The following is a 21784-nucleotide window of genomic DNA, read 5'->3' as shown; positions in this document are numbered from 1 at the left end:
GAAGGAATAATGTATTCACTCTTTCTTCAGTCTGTGTCAATTCTGTTTTAAGGCTTTTATAAGTGACAAAAATAATACATTTATGAAAAAGTCTTTGTAGTGGGCAGAATAAGGCCCTTCCAAATATGTCCACATCCTAATTCCCAGGACCTTTCACATGTTATTTTTGATAGCAACGTAGGATTAAGGTAGCAGACTAAACAGGGCTGTAAATTAGCTGCCATGGAGACAAAAGGATCAGCTGTGATTCTCTAGGTGGGACTAGGGTAGTCAGGATGGTCCTCCAAATGTTGAGGATGGAGACAAAAGAGTTGATGTCAGAGATTTTGAGAATGCTCTCCTGCTGTCCATGAAGGTGGCAGAAGAGCCATGGCCAAGAAATGCAGGTGGCCAGCAACAGAGACTGCAATTGGAAAGGAAACCCATTCTCCCCTGAGCCTCCAGAAGAACCACAACCCTGAAGACACCTTGCTATTAGCCCGACGAGACTCTTTCGAATCTTCTGACTCCAGATCTGTAAGAACCTGTATGTGTTTGTCTTCAGCAGCTAGTGTGGGAATGTTTTATAACAGCAGTAGGAATCTCACAGGGACATAGTCAATAAAATTATTTGAGGGCACCGAGTTCAAGTTTCTCCATTCATCAGCTTCCCTTGGTTAAGGTCAATTGACATTTAAAGAACCCACATTATGGAGAAGAAATTAAATCAATTTGGAGATATTCTGCCTAGCACCTGGTAGAGTGAATTCCTGGGGCATAAATGTGAGTGTGGTCTGACCATGATGCTTCTGAGGTAGTGAGATAGGCAAGCAACTCATGATCAAAATTTACATCACATCTTCTTTATCCTTTGATCAATCCATGGACATTTGGGCTCTTTCCATAACTGCCTATTGTTAATAACACTGCTATAAACATTGGGGTACATATGCCCCTTTAATCTATCAAGAGGATGTGGCATATATATATATATATATATGGAATATTACTCAGTGATCAAAAAGAATGAAATCTTCCATTTGCAACAACGTGGTTGGAACTAGAGTGTATTATGCTAAGCAAAGTATGTCAATCAGTGAAAGATAAATATCATATGATTTCATTCATGTGTGAAACTTAAGAAACAAAACTGATGAACATAGGGGAAGGGAAGGAAAACTAAGATGAAAACAGAGAGGGAGGCAATTTATAAGAGACTCAAAAATACAGAGAAGAAATTCAGGGTTGCTGCAGAGGAAGTGTGTGGGAGGAGGTGCTAAATGGGTGATGGGCATTAAGGAGGGCACTTGTTGGGACGAGCACTGGGAGTTATATGTAAGTGATATATCACTGGGTTCTACTCGTGAAACCAACACTCCACTGTATGTTAACTAACTTGAATTGAAATAAATAAATGTAAGGTGTGCTTGGGTGGCTCAGTCAGTTAAGCATCGAACTTCCGCTCAGGTCATGATCTCACAGCTCTTGAGTTCAAGCCCCATGTCGGGCTCTGTGCTGACAGCTTAAATTCTATGTCTCTGCCCCTCTCTGCCCCTCCCCAGCTCAGGCCATCTCTCTCTCTCTGTCTCTCTCTCTCTTTCTCTCTCCGCCCTAAAAATAAATAAAAATATTTAAAATACAAATTATTTGGTTTCTTATCTATAATATTTTATTATGTGTCTCTAAAAGAACTCTATTTTTGGCCTGCGTGGGTGGCTCAGTGGGATGAGCGTCCAACTTTGGCTCAGGTCATGATCTTGTGGTTGACAATTTCAAGCACCTCATCAGGCTCTGTGAGATTATGTTTCTTTCACTTATATGTCCCAAGTTCCTTTGATATCAGTATCTTAACTGCTCTTAATAGTGGACACTTAATATATTAATGTGTCTTATAGCTGGGCTTTATTCTCCTCATTAGGATCCTGGTCTCTTAGTACATTGTTGTCCACAATGTGTATGACAGTCACTTCTTTACTCAAGTGTTCACCAAATATGCATCTCCAAGAAAATTTTCATGGAGCAACAAACTTTAATAAATAGATTGACTTTAGAATATGATCTCAGACTCTAGATGTCCTTTAATATGCTGAAGCAAAATTATATTTTATTTTATTACTTTTTAAAGTTTAAATTATAGTTAGCTTTGTTGAGTCCAAAGAAAAAGTTCAGAGGCAAAGTTGTACGTATATATTACATGTGTTTTTTCAAATAAACACATATACCCATATGTACATAAACACGAACTCACTTAAAAGAAATCTTATCTGAGTACAGTTGGCAAGAATGTTGCATTAGTTTCAGGTGCACAACGTAGTGATTCAACTTCTCTGCCCATTACGCGGTGCTCGCCGCAAAGGTAGCTCTTGTCTGTTATCATACAGACCCATCCAGTATCATTGACTGTATTCCATACCCCGTGCCTTTTTTCCCCAAGACTCATTAATTCCACAACTGGAAGCCTGTATCTCCCACTGCCCTTCACCCATTCTGCCCATGCCCCCACAACCCTCAGGCAATCCATGAGGTTTTTTTCTCTGTATATGTAGGTCTCATTCTGGTTTCTGTGTGTTTGTTTATTCACTTAAAATTTTTTTAATGTTTATGCATTTAATTTGGAGAGAGAGGTGTGGGGGGAGGCTGAGAGAGGGAAAGACAGAGAATACCAAGCAGCCTCATGTCAACACAGACCCTGACATGGGGGTTGAACTCACAAAATGTGAGATTGTGACTTCAGCCAAAATCAAGAGGCAGGTGCTTAACCAACTGAGCCATCCAAGAGCCCCATATTTATTCATTTTAAATGCAAACTCATACATAATCTCTTATTTTATGTTGAAAGGAAACTTCAGAGAAAGTTGAAAGTGTAGGTATTAAAAGAGTAAATGTTCGAATTAATATGCATTTAAAAGAATGAAGATGTGTAGACACAAAGATTTCAAGGTAGACATAAATGATAGACATACATTTAAAGGATGAATTACATTTCCTGTCCTAATGCCTCCAAGACGTCAAAATCTGAAGCATGCATGCAGTTACGTACTGAGAAATTCTCTACTAGCTAAAGAGGATGAATATCTGTAAATTGATTTTAAATCTCCTTTTCTACTTAGAGATGAGATTACGATGCAAAATGCCTTTACCCAGGGGAAACTCCGTGAATGAAGGGAAAACCCTAGTCTCAGATTCTTTTTTTTTTATTTATTTTTTAATTTTTTTAAGGTTTATTTATTTTTGAGACAGAGAGAGACAGAGCATGAGCAGGGAAGGGGAAGAGAGAGAGGGAGACACAGAATGTAAAGCAGGCTCCAGGCTCTGAGCTGTCAGCAGAGAGCCTGACGCGGGGCTTGAACTCACGAACTGTGTGATCGTGACCTGAGCTGAAGTCGGACGCTTAACCGACTGAGCCACCCAGGTGCCCCTCTAATCTCAGATTCTTAACAAAATTTCATTGGAACATTTGTCGTTTTAAGTCCTAACGCTGATGTAAAATAACTACATTGGTGTTTTAAAATTCATTTATGTTCTTACATTCGATGGATCAGAAGCCCGAAGTGGCTCACATTGGTCTAAAATGAAAATGATTGCAAGGCCTGATTTCTTCTCAAAGCTACAGGGAAGAACCTGTTTACTTTTCTATTCCAAGCTCATATTATACTGCAAGAAAAAAAAATCTCACCATATTTCATATAATTAAAAAATTCTTGAAGATGGCGGAAGATGGAGGACGCTGGGCTCACCGCACGTCCTGCTGATCACTTAGATTCCATCTACACCTGCCTAAATAACCCAGAAAACCACCAGAGGATTAGCAGAACGGAGTCGCCGGAGCCAAGCGCAGACGAGAGGCCCACGGAAGAGGGTAGGAAGGGCGGCGAGGCTGTGCGCGCTCCACGGACTGGTGGGAGGGAGCCGGGGTGGAGGGGAGGCTCGCCGGCCAAGCAGAGCCCCCGAGTCTGGCTTGCAAAAGCGGAGGGGCCTGACGGACTGTGTTCCCACAACAAGCGTGACATAGCTTCTGGGAGGTCATAAGTTAACAGCTCTGCTCAGAAAGCGGGAAGGCTGGAGGACAAAGGGAGGGAGAGCTGCTGAGCCCCCGGACGACAGAGCTCAGTTTGGTGGGGAACAAAGGCCCTCCCCAGCGCCATCTCCCCCGCCCATCCCCCAGCCAAAATCCCAAAGGGAACTGGTTCCTGCCAGGGAACTTGCTCGCTCCCTGCAAACACCCAACTCTGCACTTCTGCGGAGCCAAACCTCCGGCAGCGGATCTGACTCCCTCCCGCTGCCACAGGGCCCCTCCTGAAGTGGATCACCTAAGGAGAAGCGATCTAAGCCTGCCCCTCCTGCCCCCGTGCACCTTGCCTACCCACCCCGGCTAATACGCCAGATCCCCAACATCACAAGCCTGGCAGGGTGCAAGTAGCCCAGAGGAGCCACACCACCCCACAGTGAATCCCACCCCTAGGAGAGGGGAAGAGAAGGCACACCAGTCTGACTGTGGCCCCAGCGGTGGGCTGGGGGCAGACATCAGGTCCGATTGCGGCCCCGCCCACCAACTCCAGTTATACACCACAGCACAGGGGAAGTGCCCTGCAGGTCCTCACCACGCCAGGGACTATCCAAAATGACCAAATGGAAGAACTCCCCTCAGAAGAATCTCCAGGAAATAACGAAAGCTAATGAGCTGATCAAAAAGGATTTAAATAATATAACAGAAAGTGAATTTAGAATAATAGTCATAAAATTAATCGCAGGGCTTGAAAACAGTATACAGGACAGCAGAGAATCTCTTGCTACAGAGATCAAGGGACTAAGGAACAGTCACGAGGAGCTGAAAAACGCTTTAAACGAAATGCATAACAAAATGGAAACCACCACAGCTCGGCTTGAAGAGACAGAGGAGAGAATAGGTGAACTAGAAGATAAAGTTATGGAAAAAGAGGAAGCTGAGAAAAAGACAGATAAAAAAATCCAGGAGTATGAGGGGAAAATTAGAGAACTAAGTGATACACTAAAAAGAAATAATATACGCATAATTGGTATCCCAGAGGAGGAAGAGAGAGGGAAAGGTGCTGAAGGGGTACTTGAAGAAATCATAGCTGAGAACTTCCCGGAACTGGGGAAGGAAAAAGGCATTGAAATCCAAGAGGCACAGAGAACTCCCTTCAGACATAACTTGAATCGATCTTCTGCACGACATGTCATAGTGAAACTGGCAAAATACAAGGATAAAGAGAAAATTCTGAAAGCAGCAAGGGGTAAACGTGCCCTCACATATAAAGGGAGACCTATAAGACTCGTGACTGATCTCTCTTTTGAAACTTGGCAGGCCAGAAAGAATTGGCACGAGATTTTCAGGGTGCTAGACAGAAAAAATATGCAGCCAAGAATCCTTTATCCAGCAAGTCTGTCATTTAGAATAGAAGGAGAGATAAAGGTCTTGCCAAACAAACAAAAACTGAAGGAATTTGTCACCACTAAACCAGCCCTACAAGAGATCCTAAGGGGGACCCTGTGAGACAAAGTCCCAGAGACATCACTACAAGCATAAAACATACAGACATCACAATGACTCTAAACCCATATCTTTCTATAATAACACTGAATGTAAATGGATTAAATGCGCCAACCAAAAGACATAGGGTATCAGAATGGATAAAAAAACAAGACCCATCTATTTGCTGTCTACAAGAGACTCATTTTAGACCTGAGGACACCTTTAGATTGAGAGTGAGGGGATGGAAAACTATTTATCATGCGACTGGAAGCCAAAAGAAAGCTGGAGTAGCAATACTTATATCAGACGAACTAGACTTTAAATGAAAGGCTGTAACAAGAGATGAAGAAGGGCATTATATAATAATTATAGGGTCTATCCATCAGGAACAGCTAACAATTATAAATGTCTATGCGCCGAATACCGGAGCCCCCAAATATATAAAACAATTACTCATAAACATAAGCAACCTTATTGATAAGAATGTGGTAATTGCAGGGGACTTTAACACCCCACTTACAGAAATGGATAGATCATCTAGACACACAGTCAATAAAGAAACAAGGGCCCTGAATGAGACATTGGATCAGATGGACTTGACAGATATATTTAAAACTCTGCATCCCAAAGCAACAGAATATACTTTCTTCTCGAGTGCACATGGAGCATTCTCCAAGATAGATCGTATACTGGGTCACAAAACAGCCCTTCATAAGTTTACAAGAATTGAATTATACCATGCTTACTTTCAGACCACAATGCTATGAAGCTTGAAATCAACCACAGAAAAAAGTCTGGAAAACCTCCAAAAGCATGGAGGTTAAAGAACACCCTACTAACGAATGAGTGGGTCAACCAGACAATTAGAGAAGAAATTAAAAAATATATGGAAACAAATGAAAATGAAAATACAACAATCCAAATGCTTTGGGACGCAGCGAAGGCAGTCCTGAGAGGAAAATACATTGCCATCCAGGCCTATCTCAAGAAACAAGAAAAATCCCAAATACAAAATCTAACAGCATACCTAAAGGAACTAGAAGCAGAACAGCAAAGGCAGCCTAAACCCAGCAGAAGAAGAGAAATAATAAAGATCAGAGCAGAAATAAACAATATAGAATCTAAAAAACCTGTAGAGCAGATCAACGAAACCAAGAGTTGGTTTTTTGAAAAAATAAGCAAAATTGACAAACCTCTAGCCAGGCTTCTCAAAAAGAAAAGGGAGATGACCCAAATAGATAAAATCATGAATGAAAATGGAATTATTACAACCAATCCCTCAGAGATACAAACAATTATCAGGGAATACTATGAAAAATTATATGCCAACAAATTGGACAACCTGGAAGAAATGGACAAATTCCTGAACACCCACACTCTTCCAAAACTCAATCAGGAGGAAATAGAAAGCTTGAACAGACCCATAACCAGCAAAGAAATTGAATCGGTTATCAAAAATCTCCCAACAAATAAGAGTCCAGGACCAGATGGCTTCCCAGGGGAGTTCTACCAGACGTTTAAAGCAGAGATAATACCTATCCTTCTCAAGCTATTCCAAGAAATAGAAAGGGAAGGAAAACGTCCAGACTCATTCTATGAAGCCAGTATTACTTTGATTCCTAAACCAGACAGAGACCCAGTAAAAAAAGAGAACTACAGGCCAATATCCCTGATGAATATGGATGCAAAAATTCTCAAGAAGATACTAGCAAATTGAATTCAACGGCATATAAAAAGAATTATTCACCATGATCAAGTGGGATTCATTCCTGGGATGCAGGGCTGGTTCAACATTCACAAATCAATCAACGTGATACATCACATTAACAAAAAAAAAGAGAAGAACCATATGATCCTGTCAATCGATGCAGAAAAGGCCTTCGACAAAATCCAGCACCCTTTCTTAATAAAAACCCTTGAGAAAGTCGGGATAGAAGGAACATACTTAAAGATCATAAAAGCCATTTATGAAAAGCCCACAGCTAACATCATCCTCAACGGGGAAAAACTGAGAGCTTTCCCCCTGAGATCAGGAACACGACAGGGATGCCCACTCTCACCGCTGTTGTTTAACATAGTGCTGGAAGTTCTAGCATCAGCAATCAGACAACAAGAGGAAATCAAAGGCATCAAAATTGGCAAAGATGAAGTCAAGCTTTCACTTTTTGCAGATGACATGATATTATACATGGAAAATCCAATAGACTCCACCAAAAGTCTGCTAGAACTGATACATGAATTTAGCAATGTTGCAGGATACAAAATCAATGTACAGAAATCAGTTGCATTCTTATACACTAACAATGAAGCAACAGAAAGACAAATAAAGAAACTGATCCCATTCACAATTGCACCAAGAAGCTCAAATACCTAGGAATAAATCTAACCAAAGATGTAAAGGATCTGTATGCTGAAAACTATAGAAAGCTTATGAAGGTAATTGAAGAAGATTTAAAGAAATGGAAAGACATTCCCTGCTCATGGATTGGAAAAATAAATATTGTCAAAATGTCAATACTACCCAAAGCTATCTACACATTCAATGCAATCCCAATCAAAATTGCACCAGCATTCTTCTCGAAACTAGAACAAGCAATCCTAAAATTCATATGGAACCACAAAAGGCCCCGAATAGCCAAAGTAATTTTGAAGAAGAAGACCAAAGCAGGAGGCATCACAATCCCAGACTTTAGCCTCTACTACAAAGCTGTCATCATCAAGACAGCATGGTATTGGCACCAAAACAGACACATAGACCAATGGAATAGAATAGAAACCCCAGAACTAGACCCACAAACGTATGGCCAACTCATCTTTGACAAAGCAGGAAAGAACATCCAATGGAAAAAAGACAGCCTCTTTAACAAATGGTGCTGGGAGAAGTGGACAGCAACATGCAGAAGGTTGAAACTAGACCACTTTCTCACACCATTCACAAAAATAAACTCAAAATGGATAAAGGACCTAAATGTGAGACAGGAAACCATCAAAACCTTAGAGGAGAAAGCAGGAAAAGACCTCTCTGACCTCAGCCATAGCAATCTCTTACTCGACACATCCCCAAAGGCAAGGGAATTAAAAGCAAAAGTGAATTACTGGGACCTTATGAAGATAAAAAGATTCTGCACAGCCAAGGCAACAACCAACAAAACCAAAAGGCAACCAACGGAATGGGAAAAGATATTCGCAAATGACATATCGGACAAAGGGCTAGTATCCAAAATCTATAAAGAGCTCACCAAACTCCACACCCGAAAAACAAATAACCCAGTGAAGAAGTGGGAAGAAAACATGAATAGACACTTCTCTAAAGAAGACATGTGGATGGCCAACAGGCACATGAAAAGATGTTCAGCGTCGCTCCTTATCAGGGAAATACAAATCAAAACCACACTCAGGTATCACCTCATGCCAGTCAGAGTGGCCAAAATGAACAAATCAGGAGACTATAGATGCTGGAGAGGATGTGGAGAAACGGGAACCCTCTTGCACTGTTGGTGGGAATGCAAATTGGTGCAGCCGCTCTGGAAAGCAGTGTGGAGGTTCCTCAGAAAATTAAAAATAGACCTACCCTATGACCCAGCAGTAGCACTGCTAGGAATTTACCCAAGGGATACAGGAGTACTGATGCATAGGGGCACTTGTACCCCAATGTTCATAGCAGCACTCTCAACAATAGCCAAATTATGGAAAGAGCCTAAATGTCCATGAACTGATGAATGGATAAAGAAATTGTGGTTTATATACACAATGGAATACTACGTGGCAATGAGAAAAAATGAAATATGGCCTTTTGTAGCAACGTGGATGGAACTGGAGAGTGTGATGCTAAGTGAAATAAGCCATACAGAGAAAGACAGATACCATATGGTTTCACTCTTATGTGGATCCTGAGAAACTTAACAGGAACCCATGGGGGAGGGGAAGGAAAAAAAAAAAAGAGGTTAGAATGGGAGAGAGCCAAAGCATAAGAGACTGTTAAAAACTGAGAACAAACTGAGGGTTGATGGGGGGTGGGAGGGAGGAGAGGGTGGGTGATGGGTATTGAGGAGGGCACCTTTTGGGATGAGCACTGGGTGTTGTATGGAAACCAATTTGTCAATAAATTTCATAAAAAAATAAATAAAAAAAGAAAAAATAATAAAAAAATAAAAATAAATAAAACAGTGTCAAAAAAATAAAAAAATAAAAAATAAAAAATTCTTTACAAAGAGGGGCTGAACAGCAGCTCTTAATTGTGATGTGGAATGAAAGTCCTAAAAGTGTGCAAATGTGTCATGAAGCTGTGGTATGTAGTGCTCAGGGTTCGTATCAAGAAGCTTTTTTCTCCTCCTTGTTGAAAAGGAAAACCGGAATGTTGTGTAGATAGCAGGACTATATCTCCAACACAAGCCAAAAGCTTGGAGATCCAAGGGAACTAATCCACACAGATTGCTCAGTCCTAGACTTGGGCGAAACATTGACATAAGCTTTGGGGGTCGCTGCTGGGAGGTCTGAACTCTGAGACCAGCGGAGTTCATGAGGAAGGAATACTCAAACCTGGGGTCACGCAGTTATAACCTGGTCTATTGGGAACACAGAACCTCCAGAACAATTTCCTTTGTGTCCAGACCCGTGTCCCCCAGGGAAATCATGTGCTGCTCCAAAGAGGAGGAGGAGGGGAACGTGCCTCATGAACAGACAGAGGAAACTATAAATCCCTCCTGTGCACACCCACTGCCTGTGCCACCATGGGCTGATGGGACCAGGTTGTTGCCGTGGAGTCGAAAGCTTGACTGGGAGACTCATGCTAGCCTCCGTTCTGCCGTCTTGTGTGGGGACAGAGTTCAGTCACCACCAATAACCATCCAGGAGGAATCCAGACGGCCACATGGACACCTCTCCCTCACAGCTCCCAGCCAGGTGAGTCTGAGAGCTTGGCAAGACCCAGAGGAAAGGGTCAGAGAGAATCAAAGCCAGGCGCATCTACCTGAGGTCACCTGACAGCCACCAGCCTAGCCCAGAACATGGAGATCTCTATGGCCATGTACTTGCCTGATCATGCCCTTCTGAAAAAACAGTGAACAAGGTCAGAGAGGGCCCGTTCCTTTGGTACTTGCCTTATAATGGTGGAGTCACAGGGCTATGAAAAAAGTTTGTGTGGTGTGAGAGCCTCAGGCAGAAATCTTACGGAGATGGTGACTTAGAGCCAGAACGGTTGTCATGGTATGTGCAGAATTTTGTAGCGCAAGGTCTGAGCAGAACTTTTCATGTTGTGCAAACCAGAAACAGGACCAGAGTGTTCCCAACACTCGGCCAAAAGATCACAACACAAAGCCCAGGAAAAAGAGAGAAAAGATGCCACGTCTAAAGAGTGAAAGGCACTTGTCCCACCTTCTCTAAGATCACAGGACATCCAGTTGGTTAAAGAAATAGCAAAGTCTCAAGGTGCTTTTTCAAAGAACAAGCAAGTCTCTTACTTTCCATTATAACCTGCCCAACTTTTGCTGTGCTTTGCGTATTTCCTGTGCCGAAGTGTTGATTTATTCCTTGCCACAGGTTTCTCTTGAAACATTCACTCTGTAAGGTGAGCAACGCCCTGAAGTTCCCACTAATTTTGTCTTCTGACGGAATTTAAGGTTCCTCCTTACTATTTTTACTGGGCATCAGGGAGGTAACAAGACTTGGAATGTTTTCAGAACCAGGGATGCTCTTTCTTCCTCATGGCCCCTCGGATTTTAGCGATCACCTGAGCCATTAGATCTTTTCTGCCACTTCCATTTTATTTCACTTTCTTGTTTCTCTCTCTCTCTCTGATTTTGAGCAGATTGTTTGTGTTTCTTTAAATACAGGAAAGAAAATGAGCATGCCAATCTGACTTGTCAATTTTATTTGTTCATGGGAAACTTATGTCATTTGCAGGAATGATAATGGATCTGTGCATCTTGAGTTATATCCACTCCGAACTTAATTGTTGGGGTTGGAGTGAGAAATCATGGTAAAAACACAGCCCAGGGAGCACTAATTTGGGGTGTGTGTGTGTGTGCACCTTGTGAAATGACATCCGTCATCAGAGCAGAGGACATGGTCTAATATATTCCAAGGTGATTCTTATAATACAGAAGCCAGAACTCAATCAACACACTGTATCTAGGAGGCTCTATGTCAATTTACAGCAGACTTTGCAAGTAGATTCTAAAATACAAGCAGTACATAGTGTGGGTGAGTGACTCCTTTCTCTTGAAGGGGAACCAGCAAGGAGGCCACCTATTTCTTTGAAATTGCCTGACACGATCTCTGATCATTTTCCTGCTCAATCCCCTTCCCATAAATGCTTCCTGTTTTGGACTCAAATAGCTCCAAGTAGTATCATCCTCGGGGCCTTAGCTGAGGCCATTCCCTCTACCATCACACACTTCCCCACACAGGCTCTGGGCTCCTGCCTTCATTCCCTGCAGGTCTCTGATCAAATGTCACCTGGTTTACTGGTCTTGACCAAACACTGATTACAAAATAGCACTCATGTCCACACTCTCCTTTATATCTGCTTTTGTTGCTTCATAGCACTTGACACCCTGTGATGTCTTATTAATATTTGTATTTGATTCTATTCATTCTCCATCACTAGATTATAGTGGCTTTTGGTTTCTGTATCCTGTGCTCATGGCCTAGACAATGCCTGGGACATGTTTGACCCTCAGTACATATTCCCCCAATGCAGGAAAGATATTCTTAGTAAAACAGTAAAATACATGACCTCTGCTGGGGAGTGTGGAGAATGAGACCAAAACACCTGAGATGAAACAGGAGGGAATCTCTTCATAAGGACAGTCCTTTGGGGCAAAAGGGACAAGATACCGAAATGAACTTCTTGACTGCACAATATAAATGGTAGCATTTCAACTATGTGGGTAAACTGTTCATGTGAAAATTAATGATGTCCTTTGCCTCTTTCTGGCAGTCAGTGCAACCTCATGGAACCAGAAAATATTACACGGATATCAAAATTTCTTCTCCTGGGATTTTCAGAGAGACCAGAACTGCAGCCCCTCATATTTGGACTTTTCCTCTCCATGTACCTGATCACTGTGTTTGGCAACCTGCTCATCATCCTGGCCGTCAGCTCTGACTCTCACCTCAACACCCCCATGTACTTCTTCCTTGCCAACCTGTCCTTTGTAGACATCTGCTTCACCTCCACCACCGTCCCGAAGATGCTCTGGAACATCCAGACTCAGAGCAAAGTCACAACCTATGAAGACTGTATCACACAAATGAACTTTTTCATAGCCTTTGCGGGGATGGACGACTTTCTCCTGAGTGTGATGGCCTATGACAGGTTTGTGGCCATCTGTCACCCCTTGCAATACACGGTCATCATGAACCCCAGGCTCTGTGGACTCCTGGTTCTGGTGTCCTGGATCACGAGTGTCCTGCATTCCTTGGTACACACCTTAATGGTGTTGCGGCTGTCCTTCTGTACAGAAGTAGGGATCCCCCACTTTTTCTGTGAACTCAATCAGATGATCCAACTTGCCTATTCTGACAGCTTTCTTAATAACGTGGTGATGTACCTTGCAGCTATGCTGCTGGGTGGTGGTCTGCTTTTCTGGATCCTTTACTCTTATTCTAAGATAGTTTCCTCCATATGTGGGATCTCATCAGCTCAGGGCAAGTATAAAGCATTTTCTACCTGTGCATCTCACCTGTCGGTTGTCTCCTTATTTTATTGTACCAGCCTAGGTGTGTATCTTAGCTCTGCTGCTACCCAGAGGTCACAGTCAAGTGCCACAGCCTCGGTGATGTACACGGTGGTCACACCCATGCTGAACCCCTTCATCTACAGCCTGAGGAACAGAGACATAAAGAGGGCTCTGAAAAGAATACTTGGGATCCAGTGATATAAGAACCAATCATCCAAAGGCTAACGACATGACCATGAATGAAGGGCTCAAATCCTCAGAGTCAGGAACTCCCAATCTTTGATCAGACTGTGGAAGTAGGATCTACTCCTTCTATTTCTTTCTTGGCATTTCCATTTGTTTGATCAACTTCTCTCTACATTTAAGGAACTCACTTTATTAAGTTTCTACTGTGACTGAAATACAGACGGTTTTTCTTTGTCTATTTTCAGACGTCCCCAAAGTTTACTCCAACCTTGGGACACAAATGCCTGAAATTTCTGTATCTCACATGGGACTAGTTGGAATTTTTAAAATTAATTTCACCTCAAATGACTTATACCATGCCGGGTAATTTCCCCTAGATTTCCTGAGATCATTATCATGAGTTATACGCTTCATACGGAATAAAGCTACACTTGATCAGTAAGCCATTTTCATCATTGTACTGTCAAGGAGAATACAAAAGCACAGTTTCCACCTTGTGTCTCAGTCTTTTCCTTCACTTCCTTTAGGACTCCACCTTATGAAGTGGACTCTAACATTGTTCCATTCAAGCCTCAGGCAATTCACACCCCGCTCTGGCTAGGAAAGCCCAAGTACTCACCCGCGCCCATGTGCTTGTCCACACTCCCACAGACCTTTCCCTGACCACAGCCTATGCTGTGGCTGCACCAGCCCTTGGGTTCTTATTGTGATTGCAGGACATATGTCAGCAACATCTATCGGAGAACTCTAGTAACCCAGGTTTATTACTCATGTATGCTGGAGGACACATGCGATGCTCAAAAGTCATTCTGGGAGGTCTCAGAAGGGGAGAGAGAGTCAAGAGGAAGAGAGAAAGAGAGGGAGCCTCTGAGGGATCTGGATTTATGAAGGACCATGGCCAGGGTGGGTAGCTGGTGTTGGGTTCACACGTTCTTGGAGAATTGTATTGAGTAGAATGTGTGGGCTGAAGGGGAAAACCTGATTCACTCATGTGTCAGTCTCTAGTTTATAAAGGGCTTTCTGAAGAGGTACTTCGTGACTCGGGATAGCCGAGGGCTTATCTGGTGATTGTGGAACACATCTGACGAAATGTTTATTCAACATGGTTGTGTTCGAAATGGACCCGGGGAAAATACATTATTTCAGTCCCTTGCACTAAACATGCCCTTATGCTTTGTCAGCGGTCTCTTGGTTTTATTCTGTTATTCACCTCGGGGTCCAGAAATTCTACCATAGTCACTGGGAAAACCTGATTAGCTAATCTAGATCTCCCAGTCGAGTGTACTTAGAACGTCAAATTTGAAGAAACAGTTCGACCTGATATTTCTTCGTATCGGCCTGACCAGAAATATGAGGAGGCAAACATTCGAAACACTCATTTCGTGACACACAAAATGTTTCTCTCATTTTTAAAAAAAAAAATCACAGTTCGTGCTATGCACCTATTTATTAAAGCATGGAAGATGGTGTTCACCACTGAGGGAGTTTGTTCATCCAGGCGCAGGATTGCTTAGTGTCTTCTACGTTTTATCACTGAGTTATCTTCCTGTTTCTGCTTGAAAACTTCTAATGTGATCCGCTCATATGATTCTTTCCGTTGTTACACGAAATAGCTTCCCTTTCCTGATATATGTCACAAATCCCACGCGATGGCGAATGCACAGTATCAGCACCATCTATAAAATACATCCTTTCTGCTCTGAAATCTTTTCCATCTGCTTGATCAGAGGACGCTTCACCCAAGAACTGCATGTCCTGCTGGGGTGTGGTTCAGGGTTACCAGTTCTTCTGCACAAATGGGCGCGTCCTTCAAAGTCGCCCAAGCTGACGAGCAGCCCTGTTCATTCTGCTGCATAAATCCTTCTTTGCAAAAATAATAATAATAATAATAACATGTGAAAGGGACTGGAGATTAGGATGTGGGCATATCTGATGGTGCCTTATTCTCCTTAGTGTAAAGGCTTGCTCATCAGGGTATTATTTTGTTCACTTATAAAAGCAATAAACACAGATTTCTCACAGCCTGAAGAATGAGCGAATACACGATCCTTTCACAATTACAGGCACGCAAGGACAAGAGTTGGTGCAGAAGCCTTCACACTACCTACACTTATCTCTAACACAGGATCATCTTCTTGCTAATCAAACAGTGGTCCGCAGACTCAGACTTGCACTTCAGACTCACCCAGGAGCTTGGAGAAATGCAGAATCGCTAAGATTTTGCACTTGTAGTGGGATCCGTATGGATTCACAGGCACAGTGAAGTTGGAGACATGCTGGTCTAGCTGGGATTCTCACCGTTTATGGTGGACATTGGTGGCAGGATAACAGTATTTTGGGGTGCTTTCCTGTGGACTGTAGGTGTTTGGCAGGTTCCCTTCAGATTTTGACAGACGTCCCAGGGGAAAATTCATTTCCGGCTGAGAACCACGGCTCCAAGTTTGAGAACCAGAAGCATCCTGACAGAATCAAACTCAAGGGACACCACATACTCAGATATTAAATTTAGACAGATGACTAGACATCACCAAGCACCATTTATACATCGTAAAATGTAGTTCATAATCTCAGGGATAAGATTTTATAAAGATTAAATCCAAACTCCCTGTGAGATGTTAAGCTCACATTGTAGTACATAACTAGATCTCTATACATCTGTTATATTTAAGGACCATTTTATAACAAGGGAACAAATGACAGCTTTTAACGTCTTATAAAACAAGTGACAGAAAAACTGTCTTGAAACCAATCTCTGTGGCACCCAAATTTTATTATCAGAAATCATTTCTCTGCTTTATTATTTTTTCTTTTTTTTAATATATGAAATTTATTGTCAAAATGGTTTGCATACAACACCCAGTGCTCATCCCAACAAGTGCCTTCTTCAATGCGCATCCCCCTCTCTCCCCTCTCCCCCACCCCCCACCTACCCTCGGTTTGTTCTCAGTCCTCAAGAGTCTCTTATGGTTTGCCTCCCTCCCTCTAACTCTCTTTCCCCCTTCCCCTCCACATGCTCTTCTCTTTAGTTTCTCAAGATCTACCTATGAGTGAAAACATATGGTATCTGTCTTTCTCTGCCTGACTCCTTTCACTTAGCATAACACTCTCTAGTTCCATCACGTTGCTGCAAATGGCAGGATTTCATTCTTCCTCATTGCCAGTAGGATTCCATTGTGTATATAAACCACAACTTCTGTATCTATTTGTCAGTTGATGGACATTTAAGCTCTTTACATAATTTGGCTGTTGCTGAAAGCGCTGCTCTAAACATTGGGATGCACATACCCCTGTGCATCAGCACTCCTGTGTCCTTGGGTAGATTCCCAGCGGTGCTGTTGAGAACAACAGTAGACACTGGGTCACCTCATGGGCTCAGTGGGTTCATCTTCTGTGTCTTGATTGCAGCTCAGGACATGACCCCATGGTCTGGAGATGAGCCCCAGTTTGCTTCTGCACTGAGCATAGAGACTGCTTGGGATTCTCTCTCTCCCTCTTTCTCTGACTCTCTCTCTCTTAATATAAATAAATAAACATTAAAAAAGCTTCTCTCTGTCCCTCTCTCCCTCCCTTCCTCTTCCCCACTCATGCTTTCTCTCTCCCTCTCTCTCAAAAACAAATAGACAGACAGACATACAGTACTAGAAATGCTACAGCTGGGTCCCTAGGACAGGCAATGATTGGAAGACAAAGAGGACTAATCCCGGAGGGTTCCTTGGTCTTAGACTTGGAGGAAAGTGTGTCTCAGCTGAGATAAGGTGCCAGACGATTTACACATATGGAAGGGGACAAGTTCAGGGAAAAGGGGAGGAAAAAAAGAACTGCATTCACTTGGTCTCTGACCTAGTCTTTTGGGAACAGAGATTCATTAGGAAAAAATACTTGTGTCCAGAGCAGTTTTCCACTTGGGAATATGAGATCAGAGGCTGGGGTACCAAGAGGGAAATGAGCCTAATGAGCAGATACGGGGAGCTGTAAATACTCTCTGGTCTCCTGTCAGCCTGTGTGAACTTGGATGGGAAGGGACAAGGTCTCCCTCTGTTCTTCCAGGCCCTAATTACGGCTGGGGCCCATGCTTTACTCTGTCCTGCTGTCTCAGTTGAGAACAGAGCTTTAGTCCCTACCATCTGCAGTCCAGGGAGGCATTCAGACTTGTCACAAGGAGACCTTGTCAGACACCCCAGCCAGGTGAGCCCAATGCCTGGTGCGCCATGAATGACAGGGTCAGAAGAATGGAAGCCAAGTTCATCAACCTGTCTTCGCTGGAGAGCCAATTCAATCTAGTGCAGGGCTGGTGATCACTGTGTTCATTTGTTTGTTTGATTACGTGATGTATTTATTCAGTGGCTGTGTCAGTTTCACAGAGTGGATGCTCACACTTTCGTTGATCTTCCATATTCTATTCCTTTAACTTACTATTAAGGCAATGGCAGTTTATTTTATGTCCCAGTATCTCAGGAACCACACAAGGTGATTAGATAATTGCTCTGCCTCATCCGTTTCATTCACCACCACCACCACTCTCTGCCTTGCTTTCTGTTGAACAGATTTTTTATGTTTGTGTAAATCACAGCAGAAACTTGCCATTCCAATATGGAGCCTCAAATTCATTTGTCCATGGGAGGCTTAAGAACTGGCATTTCTGGGGACCATTTCTATACTTTGCAGGTAAAAGGTCGCTGATCTGTCCTCACTGGCTTATTTCTTTTTCGGGTGTGGAGTTTGGAGAGTTCTTTATAGATCTTGGATACTAGCCCTTTGTCCGATGTATCATTTGCAAGTATCTTTTCCCATTGTGTCAGTTGCTTTTTAGTTTTGTTGATTGTTCCCTTTGCAGTGCAGAAGCTTTTTATCTTCATGAGCTCCCGATAGTTAATTTTTGCTTTTAATCCCCTTGCCTTTGGAGATAGAGACACAGAATCTGAATCAGGCTCCAGGCTCCAAGATGTCAACACAGAGCCCAATAAACAGATCCCAATGTGGGGCTCAAACTCATGAACCATGAGATAATGACCTGAGCTGAAGTTGGAAACCCAACCAACTGAGCCACCCAAATGCCACATCTGCAAGGCATTTAACAAAGAGTTAGTATCTATTCTCTTCAACCTACTCCAAAATATTGAATAGGAGGGAAAGCTTCCAAATACATCAATCAGGCCAACATTACCCTGATGCTGGAACCAAACAACGACACCCCCAAAAAGAAAACTATAGACCAGTATCCTTGATGAAGATAGATGCAAAAATCCTCAGGAAAATCCTAGCAAACCACACACGACAGTATATTAAAAAGATCGTTCACCATGATCAGGTAGGATTTATTTCAGTGATACGAGGGTGTTTCAATATTTTGAAAATCAATGTTATACACATCAACAAAATGAAGGATAAAAATCATACGATCATCTCAATAGATGAATAAAAATCATTTGACAAAATTCAACATTCATTCATGATAAAACCTCAGTAAAGTGGGGTTAGAGGCAACATACCTCCACATAATAAAGGCCACCTATGAAAATTGCATAGGTTGCATCATACTCAATGGTGAAAAGTGGAGAGCTTTTCCCCCTATGTCAGGAAGAAGAAAATATGTCCACTCACACTTATCCAACATAGTACTGGAGGTCCTAGCCACAGCATTCAGACAAGAAAAAGAAATAAGGATATCCATATCGGTAAAGAAGTTAAACTGTCACTATTTGAAGATGACATGATACCATACATGGTAAATCCAAAAGAATCTACCAAAACATTCCTAGAAGTATAGATAAAGAAGATGTGGTATATATACATACAATGGAATAATATTCAGTGATCAAAAAGAATGAAATCTTGCCATTTGAAAGAAATGTGGATGGAACTAGAGTGCATTATGCTAAGCGAAATAAGTCAGTCAGAAAAAGACAAATATATCATTTCACTCATATGTGGAATTTAAGAAACAAAACAGATGAACATAGGGGAAGTGAGGGAAAATAAGTTAATAACAGAAGGAGTAAAACCATAAGAGGCTCTTGAATACAGAGAATAGGCCAGGGGTTCCTGGAGGGGAGGTGGATTGGGGGTTAGCTAAATGGGTGATGGGCATGTATTTAAGGAGGGCACTTATTGGAATGAGCACTGAGTGTTCTATACAAGTGATGAATCACTGGGTTCTACTCATGAAACCAACACTACAGTGCATGTTAACTAACTTGATTTTACATACATACATACATACATACATATAAAATTACTAGATGTATTACATTAATTCAGTAAAGTACAAGATACAAAATAAATTCCCAGTTATCAGCAACGTTTCTGTACCTTAACAACAAAGCAGCTGAAAGAAAAACATTTAGAAACACCATTTACAATTGCACCAAAAAGAATACAATATTTAGGAATCAACTTAGCCAAAAAGTGAAAGACCTATGTTCCAAAAACTATAATACACTGGTGAAAGAAATTGAAGGTAACATAAATAAATAGAAAGATATTCCATGCTCATGGATTGGAAGAATTATTCTTGTGAAAATGTCATTATTACCCAAAGCAAAGCAATCGACAGATTCAATGCAATCTCTATCAAAATACCAACAGCAGTTTTCACAAAACTAGAACAAATAATACTAAAATTTGTATGCAACTATAGAAGACCCTGCATAGCCGAAGAAATCCTGAGAAAAAAGAACAGACCCACCAGGTTTCAAGATATACTTCAAAGCTGTAGTAATCAAGACAGTATGCTTTTGGCACAGAAATAGACACATAGGTCAGTGGGACAGAATAAAGACCCCAGAAATAAAACATGACTAAATGGGTTTAATATATTACTTGGATGTAAATTTTTAAAAAAATTTAAAAAGGTGAGACTATGGGGGAAAGACAGTCTTTTCAATAAATGGTGCTGGGAAAACTGGGCAGATACATGTAAAACAATGAAACATGACAACTTTCTTACACCATACACAAAACCAAAAATGGATGAAAAACCTAAATGTGAGACATGAAACTGCCCGAAAAGAACACAGGCAGTAATTTCTGTGACATCAGCTATAGCAACATTTTTCTAGACAAGTCTCCTGAGGCTAGGGAAACAAAGTAAAAATAAACTATTGGGATTCCATCAAAATTAAAAGATTTTACACAGCAAAGGAGAGAAGAAAACAAAACAAAACAAAACAAACCTGATCTATTGAATGGGAGAAGGTATTTGCAAATGATATATCTGATAAAAGGTTAATATCTAAAATACACAAAGAATTCATACAACTAAACAACAACAAAAAACCCAAAGAATCCACTTAAAAATTGGGCAGAGGTTCTGAATTGACATGTCTCTAAAGAAGACATCCAGATGGCCAACAGAAAAATGAAAAGATGTTCATCATCACGCATCATCAGGGAAATGTAAATCAAACCACAAGGAGATACCACCTCACACAGGTCAGAAGGGCTAAAATCAGAAACACAACAAACAAGTGCTGGTGATGAAGTGGAGAAAAAGGCACCCTCACACACTGCTGATGGGAATGCAGCCACTGTGGAAAACAGTATGGAGGGTCCTCAAAACTTGGAAATAGAACGACAACATGATCCAATAAGTCCATTACTGTTTCCAAAGAAAAGAAAAACGCCAATTTGAAAACATATATGCACCCCTATGTTTATTGCAGTATTCTTTACAACAGACAAGATATGGAAGCAACCTAAGTGTCTATCAATAGAGGAAGGGATAAGGAAAATGTGGCGCACACACACACATACACACGAATATTGATCTGATGTGTCATTTACAAACATCTTCTCCCATTCTGTAGGAAGCCTTTTAATTCTTTTGTTTTCTTCACTGTGCAGAAGCTTTTTACATTGGTGAGGTCCCAATACTTCACGTTCGCTTTTGTTTCTCTTGCCTACGGCAACATGGGTAACAAGAAGTTGCTATATTTGAGGTCAAAGAGATAGCTGCCTGTGTTCTCCTCTAGGATTTGGGTGGTTTCCTATCTCACATGTAGGTCTTTCATCCATTTTGAATTCATTTCTGTGAATGGTGTATGGTGTAAGAGAGTGGTCCAGTTCCACTGGCATGTTGCTCTCCATTTTGCCAATACCATTGCTTAAGAAGCTGCCTTTTTTTCTACTGAACACTTCTTCCTTCTTTGTGGAAGATTGACCATATTGTTTTGGGTCCATTTCTGGGTTTTCTATTCTATTCCATTGTTCTATGGGTCCGTTTTTGTGTCAGTACCATACTGTCTTGATGACTACAGCTTCGTAATACACCTAGAATTACCAAATGTTTTATAAACATCAACTTTTAACCTGTCTTAAACATACGAAACTCCCAGATGATTTGTCAAAAGAATATCAAATCCAAGGATTATTAAACCCATGGTTGTATAGCAAAGGAACACACTTTTTCTTGTTGAAGAAAGAATAGGTATTTTCTAGACTATCA

At 41.6% G+C, this 21784-nt stretch overlaps 1 protein-coding gene across 1 annotated transcript; it reads left to right on the top strand.

Annotated features, from left to right (window-relative positions):
• The first annotated feature begins 12420 nt into the window (after window positions 1–12420).
• LOC125160395 (olfactory receptor-like protein OLF4) lies at window positions 12421–13353 on the top strand. The gene has a single exon (XM_047849325.1). The coding sequence runs from the start codon at window positions 12427–12429 to the stop codon at window positions 13351–13353; it is 927 nt and encodes a 308-aa protein (XP_047705281.1). The 5' UTR covers window positions 12421–12426.
• Window positions 13354–21784: the final 8431 nt, after the last annotated feature.

This window comes from Prionailurus viverrinus, chromosome A2 (genome assembly GCF_022837055.1).
Source record: "Prionailurus viverrinus isolate Anna chromosome A2, UM_Priviv_1.0, whole genome shotgun sequence".
Taxonomy (NCBI): Eukaryota; Metazoa; Chordata; class Mammalia; order Carnivora; family Felidae; genus Prionailurus; species Prionailurus viverrinus.
The sequence above is the reverse complement of the archived record's forward strand: the minus strand, read 5'-3'. Positions and strand labels throughout refer to the sequence as shown.